The 12452-nt window shown below is 52.5% G+C and overlaps 1 protein-coding gene across 1 annotated transcript in view; it reads right to left on the reverse strand.

Moving 5' to 3' along the window:
• Positions 1-12451, reverse strand: part of Sorcs3 (sortilin related VPS10 domain containing receptor 3) — a gene marked incomplete at its 5' end in the record, with an annotated part of 534900 nt that extends 522449 nt beyond the window's left edge. Inside the window, one exon of the mRNA XM_033761244.1 lies at positions 12257-12451. Coding sequence (XP_033617135.1) covers positions 12257-12451 — 195 coding nt within the window. The remainder of the gene's footprint in view (positions 1-12256) is intronic.
• Between the last annotated feature and the right edge of the window lies 1 nt (position 12452).

Raw genomic sequence — 12452 nt, forward strand, 5'->3', positions numbered from 1 at the left:
GGCTGCTGGGAAAAAGGAAAGTACAGAGAAAGATTAATTCTTTTGGACCACGGATCTGACCTGCCTCATTCAGCTCTAGAAAAGCAGCTATGAATTGTAAACAGATGAGCGCCAGGCAACCGCCAAAAGTTGCACCTAAGCAAGCTGAGCTGGAGCGGGAACACAGAAAGCTAATGAGCTGGAAACACAGGTGAGTCTCTCTACACAGTCAGTGTGTTCCCACAAATTTGCTACAACCCATCTCTCAGGATCTACGGATTTTACCTGCTGTATTGAGCTTCTGCTGCAAAAAAAAGAGAATCACTTACTCTCACACAATCATCACGAGTTCTCCCGAAGGAAAGGGTGACTGGAGCGGGGAGCTGTGCTGCAGGGCTGCCCCGGGCTGGGACTGGCTGGGTGCTGCTGGTCTCTTGCCCTCCTCTTGAGACCAAGGGGCGCACCAAACATGCTTTCACAGCCAGGGCAGAGGCACAAGACATCTGGGAGAAGCACTCAACAAGTCCTATCAAACAATGGAGCCGGGACCAGACGCAGCATCCTTTAGAGAAAGGGCCCCCAGCTCCAGAAACAGGGCAAAGACCCAACACAAGGGGAACCAGAGGAGGAGTAAAGAGTCAGCCACAGCACCACCAGCGACCCAGCCATGTATTTCTTCAGTGGGCTCCTGCTTACCCACCCAACTGCTGCCACCCAAGCCTTCATCCTTCTGAGCCTCAATACAATCTGGTCTCCCAGCTGCCACCTTTTTCTTCCTCTAACCCCCGGGCTGGCCACAATGATTCACTAAATGTGTCACTTTCCCACTTTAAGCCACTCCACAGCTTACCTCTTTGCTGGCCAGATAAAGAACTCCCTTCCCCAGACCCACAAGTCCAGCCTGCTGCTAACCATGCTGCCTGTCCAGCTGCGCCTCGTCCAGCGCGCCCCCCCCTGCCTCTGCTCTGGCCACCCCATACCATCCCTCCCTGTCCCCTTCACACACCTTGCTCCTTCCAGCAACAGAAACCACATACCCACAATAAGTCACCTTCCTGTAACTGGAACAAAAGACCTAGCACCTGCAACTTAAAGGAGGAGAGGTCTGTTTTATTTTGTCTCATAGTTTCCAAGGGTTGGCGGTTGGCTCCATAGGAGAAATGGAAGGTCAGAGTGTGGGGGACCTGGCCAGCAGTGAGTGATTAAACCAAATATTAAACTGCAGGACAAAAACACACAGGCTCTATGAGGAGTGAATGGGAAAACACAGGGCAAAAGCACAGAAATGATTAAACCAAGCAAAAAGCACGCAAGCTCTGTGAGAATCAAATGGCTAAACCAGAAGTTTAGAGAAGCATGTTGCGTCTGACCACATCCTTCCCCCTTCCCCAGAAAAAAACTGCTGAGCCTTGAGACAGCTCCTGGCCCAGACTGCTTTTTCCTACTTTTTTCTCTCGCACAGACACGCTGAATAAAAGCCGGAGAGTTCGTGGCTTGGCGGCAGCCTTTTCTTCTCCCACATTGTGCTCTCCTTGGGAAATAGCCTTCTGGGCTCTCGGTGACTGAACTAAGTCTCATCTCTGAGTAATCATTCTCATCCGATACACCACCCAAGATGGTCACTCCCTGGGACAGCAGAGGATCCACACCGGGCCAGAAGGCGAAGAGAGGAGGGAGGAGGCGGGGACAATACTCTTCCAGGTCACAGTCCGTGACCACCTCCAAGCAGTACACCCCACTGCTGAACTTGCCCAGGGGGATCCCCAGACATGTACAGGGCCCCGTGATCCAGTCACCTTACAAGCACACAAGAGTTTGGGGGACATGGTAGATCTAAACAGGCACCCCCAAGAACACTGTGCACCCCTCTTTACCTGATCCTGTGCCACCTGAGACTTCAGCTGCAGCCTCTCGGCCTCCTCTAACTCTCTGGTGAGATTATGCACCTCTCCATCAGAGGGTTGCCCACCACGACAGCCTTGTCTCTGAACATGTGGTTAAGTGCTGCACAGCAATGTAGTTTTAAAGTAAAAGTTAGCTAACGCAATTCTTTATATTTTTATTTTAAAGGCATCTGAATAATAAGTGTCAATGGCAAATTACCACACACAGTGCGTAATCTCCCACATCATACTTCAGATTTTGTGATCTGATTTTAATTCGTCAGGTTTCCTTAAAGAGGTTCACATCACTAATTTGAACAAAGTCACAGGTTTCCCATGCCAAGCACCGCCTTTTCTCACCATCATCCATCCCTAAGTAGGAACGCAGACACATATGATTCAAAAGTAGCAGATGTTGCAAAACCAGTAAGTAATCAAAGTCCTTCACAGATCCAAGGGATACAATTTTATCTTAGAGCTCTATGTCTAGATAAACAATCAAGCCATTGTGAGAGTAAAATAAAATTTTAGACATGACAAAAGTTTTTTTTAATGAATCTCCTAAGTACTTGGTGACCATATGGTTTATTCTTCAAGATCCCATCTTTTAAGAGTTCAGAGAAATCTACTAGTATCTAATCAGTACAACGGATATAAACAAGGACATTCCCATACCTTCTGTGAAAAGACTGCTTGAGGATCTACCATATGAAAATGAAGAGCAACCCAACAACGAGGAATGGAATCCAAAAATAAGTACAAATCCAGGAACAAAATAAATGGGAATCACAGAAGGGTAGGCAAACAGGATTAGAAATAAAGAAATTGGTATATTATTAGAATATCCTCCTAAACATCTAGAATATCTCAGTAGTGTGGTGGAAAGGTAGGTGTTTCCTCTGTCTGTAAGGAAAATAAAGTAAAACCATTCAGTAGAACAAAATTCTCTACGTGAAAGTCATACCCAAACCGATAGGGCACAATTCGGAGCAACTAGCAGAACACAGGGTAATTTATGAGACCTCAAAGATCAGAAAACATCTTGTCGAGTGATGCAAATGTAATGACAGAGGATGACATCTATTTCCAGTCATGCTACTAGATTTGCTGCAGATCATAAAAACAACCATAATTTTTAACTTTTTTATTGGTTTTCATTCACTATAATTTTGATTACATTCAATTTATTTCTTAAATATGCTTAAATTATACATATTTTATGCTATCTCATTGTTCTCCACAATATCTGTCCCTAAGGGACATGGGGTAGATAACACCTCCAGCTCCTATCACCCCATTCTTTCCAAAGTGCTTCCGTGTACAGCACCTCATCATTTATCCATGACAAAACAGGAACAGCAGGATCATCCTCATTTCACACACAGAGTGATGGACCTGGTATCACATCTGGTTTGTGGTGAGACGGACCTGCACGAGTCTGCACAACACTGTTTCTAAAATGAGGAAACCAAATTCCAGATACTTCAAATAACTAGCATTACACCAAGCAAATAAGCAGCTAGCTGAATCAGTAAAAGAATGAATAAACACATCCACTTAGGTAAGACCAAATTTATTTATGTTTGAAAAATATCTTCCAATTTTTCAATCATAGTTCAGACCTCTCCTTGCTAATAATGAACTCACTAATAAAAGTGCCACACACATGCTCACAGCCTTACTCACAGGCAGGATCTACACCTGGAAGGGTCTTCACTCCCCCACATCCAAGAAGCAAGAGACTTCCTGAAGACAATCAACACAAAGCAAGAAGCCAGACCTGGGGACCAGACTCTCACTCCCAAAGTCAACATCCTTTCAACACATCCTGATACCCTTTACTGATGTCGTCTTAGGAAGAAACCAAGCCTGAGCTCAGCTGCTCTTAGTGAAATCTGAGAAAAAGGGAAGCATATCACCTGCCAGCATATGGAGGTTAGGGACACTGTAGGTATGGGGAAGCCCATTCCCTGGGGAAAGGGGAGTTCCTCAGCCCTGGAAAAATGGCACTGAAAAGTACATCAGAAGTGTGTGTCCCTCCTAAGCCACACACTATGCCCGTACCAACCAATACAACCTAGGCTGTGCTCCTTCCTTCTAGCAGTGCAAAGGAAGGACCACCTCAGATTCAGGGTCAGCCACCCTCTCCATTCCCAGTATGACCATGGTAGGGCTCAAAAGAGAATTTTAAAACACTAAGAAAGTCCTTGCTGTGATGCATAATTTTATATGTCAGATTAACTAGGCTAGAGGGTGCTCAATACTTGACTGGACGCTATTCTGCCTGTGACTGTGAGGGTGCTGCTAGACAAGGCTGACACATGAATCGAGAGACTGAATAATGCTGATTGCCTTCGCCATCTGGATGGGCCTGAAGAGACTAAAAGGCTCCACAAGAAAGAATTCTGTCTCTCTGTCCAGTGTCTTTAAGCTGGGATGCTAGTCTTGTCCTGCCTCGGAAAATGGACTTGGTCTAGAATTTACACAACTGTCTCCCTCCTCCTTACTTTGGACTCAGAGTGAGACTATACCACTGGCTTCCCCCGGGTCCAGCTTGCTAATTTCATATGGAGTTCTGACTTCTCAATCACCACAACTGCACAAGCCAACCCTTATAGCAAATCTGTGCCTGTACACTCTTGGTTCTGTTTCTCTAAAGAAGCCAGACTAACGGAGTTGGAAATAAGTAAGTTATATCAGTTGAGGTCCTTCCAGAAACAAATCTCAAAAAGAAAGACACAAGATTGGAGTTTAATTAATTTACCTGCGAGGTGATCGATCCCAGGAAACACTCAGAGGAAAGCAGGCACATGAAATAGGCATGGAAGACAGAGAAAAAGGGAAGCAAGTTACACCGGGAGGCATCTGGGGCTGGATCCCACGTGAGACTGAGAGAGAGAGTGTAGAAAACCAGCCAGAGCTAGCACACCCCAAAGGCAAGGCAGCTCGATCTCAACCCACCAATTTCCATTCGTCACAGACAGGTGGCTTCTCCTCACCCTTGGACAGTCATCCCTGAGTCTTCCAGCCTGTGTCTGGTACAATCAAAGCAAGCCCCAGGAACCAGATGTCAGGTCTAGGACCAGCCAGGAGCAGGCCGTGGGAACCCTGTGCAGCCCCAAGACACCGGTTCTTCACCCAGGCAGTACTCAGTATGTAAGGAAGTATTTATTCCGTTCAAACCAACAAGCTTCTGCTGACCAGCCCCCGCGCACGAGAGAATGAGGGAACATAAGGAAGAAAGCGCAGAAGAGGTGGGGAACCAACCGAGTATCCCTTTTAGCTGACTCTACCTGCAGTCTCATTCGGTCACTGAGGGTTGAACGGCCCATACTTGGACAAAAAACCACCATTTCCTTTTTCTTCAAGCAGAGGCAGAATGATTAACATCGAGGACTGAACTGCCACGCTGCCCACTAATTATCCATCTGTGGATCACCAAGCAGCCTCTCACACAATACATTACAGCTGCTCCTTCTCATCTTCTCTCTTTGGAACAATTCCGGATACGACGCCTTTTCATTATTTCATCTTGTTTACGTTCTCTTCTTTCCCAGGGCAACACTCCCTCTAGTGTCTGCGTGAGGATCTCTGGTTCCACGCTTGGTGCACAGGTGAAGGCAAAAGGGAATGAAGGTAGGTATTCAGGGAAGGTGTAGAGCACTGCGAAGTCATTCTGAGCAAGAGGCTGCAGAACTGGTGCAGTGAGTCCCAGCCACGGCTCTCCCTTTCACACCAGGCCAAAGGCAGAGCTGGGGACGGAGGAAGAAAACGGAGCCGCGAGGCCCACCCCGTGACCTGGATGTGGCTGAACCTCTGACACTGTGGACGCCACCTGCCGACCAGCCCTGCGTGCTCCTCCGTCCTCACCCTGAGCACCGTAATCATCAAGACTAGAGAAGCTACTCTTCAACTTCAGAGATCCCTTAGCCCTCCACGCAATACGCCCTAGAAACAGAGTTCAAGTTACTCACTAACATGAGGGCAGTCTCTGCCTGGCTTCTGACCGAACCAACTCTAGTCATTTTCTATCACGGATTCTGGGTCGGAGCCTCAAGGAGCCAGGCCCCCAGCCATTCACCTGCTAATCTCTTTCACTGTCCATCTCGGGGCTGGGTGACACAGACACCACTGCAACTAGCCATACTGCAGCGACAGTGGGATCTCCTGATGCCGGGTCCTTCGCCCTCAGCTCACTGTGGAACTGCAGACAAGCACCTCCTCCTTCCCCTGCAGAATTTCCATCTGAAAATGTAGCGAGGGCCCCTTCCAGCTGCTGAGCCCACTGGAAACCGTCAAACAGGCTCCCCGCAAGTGGCCCAGTCACTTCTTCTAGCCCCATGTGCAGACTCACTGAGTCCTCACGATGCGGAAGGTACTAGAGTAGGTTTGCCACTGTCTGCATTGCCCCCTTCTGCAGAAGACGAGATGGCAAAGAGGGGGTGACCAGCTTCCCAGTGTCACACGGGGCGGGATCTGAACCCAGGCGCTTGTCTCCAGCGCTCGGGATAGAAGGACTCTGCACAGGTGGGCGCTGGCCCCATGTTACAAATAGGTAACGAAGTCACCAAGCAGGCGTGAGCCACTGCCTAATAGATTTCTTGATCACCTCTCCTGTGTAGCTTTATTCCTGGGTTTTCCCGTAAAGTAGGTTTGCTCCAGTGTGCGCCCTCCTTAGACACAGTCACACTTTTCTGACCCTAACCCTTGAACAGTTTCCTCTGCCCCCCAGCATAGACTTCATACAGAAAGCTCTTTCTGTGCAGCCCTGCCATCCTCAATGCTGCTTTTATTAGAGTACTGTAAAGAACAGCATTTCTGTAAATAAAACCACACAATCAAACTACACAAGCTGAGTGCATGTGGTGACGCAGCCAGACTTGGTTCCTCAGCAGTAACTCACCTGGCCAGGTGATCTACAGCACCCTCCCTCCACAGCAGTTAGTAAGATCCAGCTCATCCAGCATGAAAGAGCTTGCTATCTACTGCCCACAGCCGCAGCAGTGGGTAGACACCGTGGCTGTGGGGTACAACTGTCAAGCAGGAGGGAGACCTCTACTCCTAAGCCTTTGGCTGGCAACATATACACCAACCCTGAGCCTCAGTCCACCGGCCTGTAAAATGGGCAGCACTGTACTTCACGTGAGTGAACACACATAAAAGAGCCCTCGTGAGAGAAAATGCTACTAACCGAGGCAGACACGTGCATGAGAAAAGGGCAAACATCTGGGTCCAGCTCCTAGGTGCTGCTCTCTAAGCCTCTCACCCCTCATCCCCGCTGAGTGACTGACAGAGATGGTTCCCAAGATCCTCTCCAGGCTCGACATTCTGTGAGCCCAGGTGCCAAAGGGCCCCCCACAGCGACCCTCTCCCGGCTGAGCTCAGAGCCTCAGACCACAACAGCCGTGGCAGGAGTCACAGTCGTGTTACTTAGCCGCAAGCACAGAAGAGCCATCTCACATCCACAGCGTATGAGCAGGACCTGGAGGCAAACGCTGTCATCCTCATCTGCCTCCCTCCTCACACCCTGCCAGTCCTCAGTGTGCAGAACAAAGCCACATACAGGAGTTCTCGGCAAATGGCTGAACAGCCTGTGAGCGTCCATCGGACCGCTGAAGTTCCCAAGAAGATGCCAGTGTTGGTGACCAGTCCTTACCTCCATCCTCTTTCTAAGTGGGGTGAAGATCAGTGTCCACATGGGGTAACAAGACAAGTGCATAAACCGCATGTTTGGGCAAAAAGGCACCCAGAAGAAGAGCAGAGCCAATAGCCAGGGAAGGTATCAGATTATTTTATCTCCCCCTCAAAACACTCAATAACAGAAGAGTAAAGTCATCAAGTGCTAGGCCAAAATGATGAAACGTAAACTCTACAAACAACAGGAAGATCATAGCGAAGACCTCACAGAGCCGGTGCCTGCGAGTCCAACTGAGCCATGACCCCCGGGGACATCCTAACAGAGGAAAAAGGGACCCTAAAACAAGGAGAGCTGGAGATCAGGGGCTTGGAACAAGAGGGGGCTGCTCGTGCTACCATACAAGACACAGCATCCCCCCCCCAAGCCCAGGCATGGACACAGGGTGCGTGTGTGCACACAGTGAAGGGCCTTAAATACCAGGCCAAAGACCTGTGGGCTGGAATCCACGAAGCCAAAGGCCCCCGAGCTAAAAGGAAGGAACAGGAAGTGAGGCACTCTGCAGCTGTGGGTCAGGAAGTCATCTACATCCCAGGCAAAACTTCCAGATTCTTTTGCAGCCTGAGCCATGAAACCTGGGACCATCACTCACTTACCTACTAAATGAGACAAGGGCCTTCTCTGCACCATCAGCAGATCCTGGGCCCACCCAGGCCCTCACCCAGTCATGCACACACTTGGCAGTAGACATGGTGAGCAAATCTGCACCCCACACAGAGCCCTGCTGCTCACCCACCGTCTTGCTAGGGACGTGCCTGTGTACTGTCCACCTCCGTCTCCACAAGAGCTCCGTCCCAGACTCCTGACGTCTTCTTCCTCAAAGGGTGCATCTCAAGCCAGGCCGCGGGCCAAAGGAGGGTACAAAGCCAGAAAGCAACAAGTGGGTCAAGGCGTCAGCACGGGGTGACCTGCTCATTGGTCCCCAGGGCCCAGTCAGCCCCTAATCCCCATCTGGCTTTGTGGGACGGCTCTGTTTCCTACTGGACACTTGGGGGCCCAGAGACACCCAGTCCCAGAGCTGCTCCAGGAACAGCCACCCAAAGCAGCCTCCTGCCCTGTGCCTTCTCCCTGAAACCCAGCACAACCCAGAAGCCACTTCCCAGCACACCTCCCTGCAAACCACATGGAATCTCTGTGATCCTCGAATCAAGCCTTCCCATTAGAGTCTGCAACTTCTGCTCACCCTGGAAATAAACCACTGCAAGACTGGAGACGCAAATCCGAGGCTGGAACCCGGGGCAGGCGTCAGAGGAAAGCACAGCAGACACAGCCTTGCCCGGCCCCTCCTCTGCTCACATCCCACACCGCCACCAGGAGCAATTAGCGCTCCTGCGTCCCAGCGCACTTCCCAGCTGCACCTCAACTGAGGTGGCTCTCCTGTAATATTAATTAAACAGGCTTTTTTGGCAAAGCCCTGAAGAACAGCTCTTGTGGCTGGCTTCTTCACTAAGCCTCCAAGAAGGCAGAATGCATTAAGATATTGCGACTGCAGCCTGGGCGCTGGGACGGCAAAGGCGAGGCAACCCAGCCAAAAGCTACTGGAAAAATCTGTTTGGAGCCCCAATTAGATGCTTTACTGAGCGAAATACAGTTAATCTGGTCAAAGCTGTCACTACTTTGCACATTAGGAGTAAACATTGTAGAGCACAGGCCAGCTGTACCAGTGAAAGCCAGAAGCCCTGCTGCAGAATCTGCATGCTCTGTTTTGAGCTCCGGAACAGTGGTACCTGTGTCTCCCCACTGCACCCCACCTGACCCAAGCACGGCCTGGCAGGCACACTGAGGAGCAGCAGCCTGCAAACCGGGGCCCTGAGGAGCTGCCAGAAAAGACAGGGCCACCCTGAGGGAGGGCACGGCATTCCTGCCTCAGTGCAGGAAGGAGGGGCCCCACCAAGCCTTCATGGAGGAAGAGGGGTCACAAGGACGTGGGCTGTGTCTTCACAGCTCTCCACCCACAAGAGCCATTTGCCAAGCCACTGGGCAAGCAAGGGGCTTCTTCATCTGAAGCCGACGACAGAATAATGTGTTTTTCTGTCTCCCTGTAAGCCACCGGGACTGGGCTCCCCGGGGTGTTTGTGAAACGCTGTCTAACCCATTAATCACCAGGATCCCAGCTCAGGCAGGGGTGAGCACAGCCATGGCAAATCACCCTCTGGAGCAGAGGCTCCGATACCAAGTCTACTCACCTCCAACCCGGGAAACCGGAAGTGGTGCTCAGGCAGACAGAAGGGGCCTGACCCTCCTCCTGCTGCTGCCCTCTGCCTCAAGCCTTCCCACCCCAAGCCCGGGGCTGAAGCACACAGCTGCCCAGCTTTGGACAAGTGCCAGTCCCGGGCTGACCCATCAGGGGAGGTGAAGACCCTTCTCCTAGGCCACATCCTGGACCTTACCCTCTGCAGGGCAGAGCTCCATTCTGAGACATGAACAACTAAACACCAACCCAAGCAGGGACCCCCAGTACTCCAAGGCACCAAAGCCCAGTGGTGCTGATCCTGAATCTGGGGCCTTCCTGGAGACAGACACATTAACACTTCGGAAGCCAGAGCACAGAATCCACTCAGAAGGGCAGGGTGAGGGCCATGCTCTCTGCTCTGTGGCTCTCCTCCCTTGGAAATCAGGTTGAAAGGACCTTCCTGACACTTCATCATCCTGCCAGTCACCTCCACTTCTTTTCCTTCTGTCCGGAAAGGGGAGGGGAGCAGACCCAAACAAGGAACCTGCTGAGGCTGGCTCCCAGGACCTCTCCAGGGCCCTGTCACACAGTTTCATTGGGGCAGCTCCCCTCTTCCTCAAAGGGCCTCCCAGACCTGAGAGTGAGCACGCCTGTCCCTGGCATGGCCAACAGGTGTGGTCAGAAGAGAAGCTTCCAGAGCAGTCCCTCTCTGCCTGCGGGGGACAGGCCACTGCCCTGCACTTGCTGGGGTGGTGACACCGGCCAGGAGCAGCCGAAGGACCCGAGGGGATGTTCGTGAGTGGCTCGGGCCTGGAAGCCATCACCAAGGCTGCCAAGCCCAACCCACCTGCTGCCCAGGCCAGAAGGCCCCCCACAGAGGGCCACCTCCGGGGACACAGGGCAAACGGCCCTTTCTTTTGCTGCTGAACTGCCTTGCACACTGGGCTCTTTGTGGGAAGCATTTTCTCTCTGAAGTCCCACCTCCAGGGGCTTTGTCAACACTGGAGAATGATAAAAGCAGACCAAGGAAAACTCTCAAGCCAGCTAAATGTGCCTTGTCCCAGTGTGGCAGGAAGGAAGCCACAGGTGTGTGAAGACAGCTCCTAACCCCCTCCTCCCCTCTCCTCCTCCTCCTCCTGGGATGCATTTACTCCTCGCAGATAATCCATCCTCCTCACCTAGTGGAAAACTGAGCACACACAACCCCTAATTATCAAAGTGAAATGAAGTTCAGATTCATAAGCCTCCGTCAAAGAAGCCACACGCCCACACACATCCTCTGGGGCCTTGGAGTTGGACACCTGGCCCTGCCGAGCCTTCCACAGGGTCGTCCAGCAATGCAGCTGCCAAGCTGGTCTGTACACACCCCGGAACCCAGCATCCGACACAGCCTGGGTGGCCACTGCGCTGCACATTACCAAGAACAGGGTGTCTGCACTCACCTACTGCTGGGGTGCTTATGAGATACACTACGCACACCGTGGGCACCGGGGCTCTGCTAAAACAAGGGACACATCCTAGGGAACCTTTTCAACAGCGGTTCACCACGAGTAAAAACAACCAACCCGGGCAGCTTTCCCCCCAAATGGGCTTTTCCAAGCTGCTCCTGACGTCCATCACACTCTGCCTGGAGCTCTACTGTACCCACGCCTGGACCCCGCGGAACAGAGGCAGGAAGAAGGGAAGGGTGTGCAAGGATGCCTGGGCCAGGACCTGGGAGGTGAGCCAGGCAGGGCGGGAGCCGGCCCCCAGCCTTTCCTCCACCTGCGGTGGAGACCGCCCTGGAACACGCGATGTGGCCCTGTAGCTGACGGCTGGCAGGCCAGGCGGGGCTCAGGTTTGAGCACCCCAACCTCCAGGGTGGGCTCAGAGGCGCCACCTCTCGGTCTGGCCGCGCCCAGACATGTAGAAGCGGGAGAGAGGTGCAGAAGCGTGTGGCCGGCACAGTGACGGACTCCACTGGGCTCTGCCGGGGATACAGGCTTGCTTGTGTACGCGGGGCGAGCGGGGCGGAGAGAGGGGGCGCGGAACTCCCTTCACGCTCTAAACTTTTCCGCTGCCACCTAAGCCTTCTGGGGCCGCTTCCTGGCCTGGACAGCTGGCCGATCCTGCGCCCCAGCGGGCAGGAGTCCCCATGGCCTCGTCTCGTGCAGAGGCGCGGAGCCCGGGTAGTGCAGGGATCCGTCCGTTCGTCCAGTTGATCCTTCTCCACATTAGTGCGTGTCTTCACGCACGAATTTAACACCCCCAAACGGGAAACTGACTCTCTCAGGAACAGGGAAGCTCATCTATAGACAGCGCCTCTGCCCTCTCCACTCTCCGGTCAGCCCCAGTTCCAGGGTCTCCAGGAAACACGCGCGCACACGCACACACGCACGCGCTATCATGATGACAAACTCTGCTAACCTGTTGGGGCACGGGAGAAGTGGACAAATCTCCCCCCCTCCTCCAGTCTAGACCTCCCATTCTCCACCCCGACCTAGGGGCAACTCTGTGCGCGCGCCCTCACCCCGCCGGGGTACTCACGCTGCTGTTGTGCCCCGACCAGTGCACCATGGCTTGATTGTGAGCCGAGTCCCCGGTCAGCGCGAATGAGGTGCTGGGCAGACGGAGCTCCTCGGCGGCCGGGCTCCCAGTCCGCGTCGCGCGCACCTCCTCCCGAGGACCCTGGGCCAGAGGTCGGCTTCCTTTAGAGTCTTCGGCCGTGGCCGTGGCCGTGGCC

This window comes from Fukomys damarensis, unplaced genomic scaffold (assembly GCF_012274545.1).
Source record: "Fukomys damarensis isolate Sample0158 unplaced genomic scaffold, DMR_v1.0_HiC HiC_scaffold_8, whole genome shotgun sequence".
NCBI classification, from domain to species: domain Eukaryota; kingdom Metazoa; phylum Chordata; class Mammalia; order Rodentia; family Bathyergidae; genus Fukomys; species Fukomys damarensis.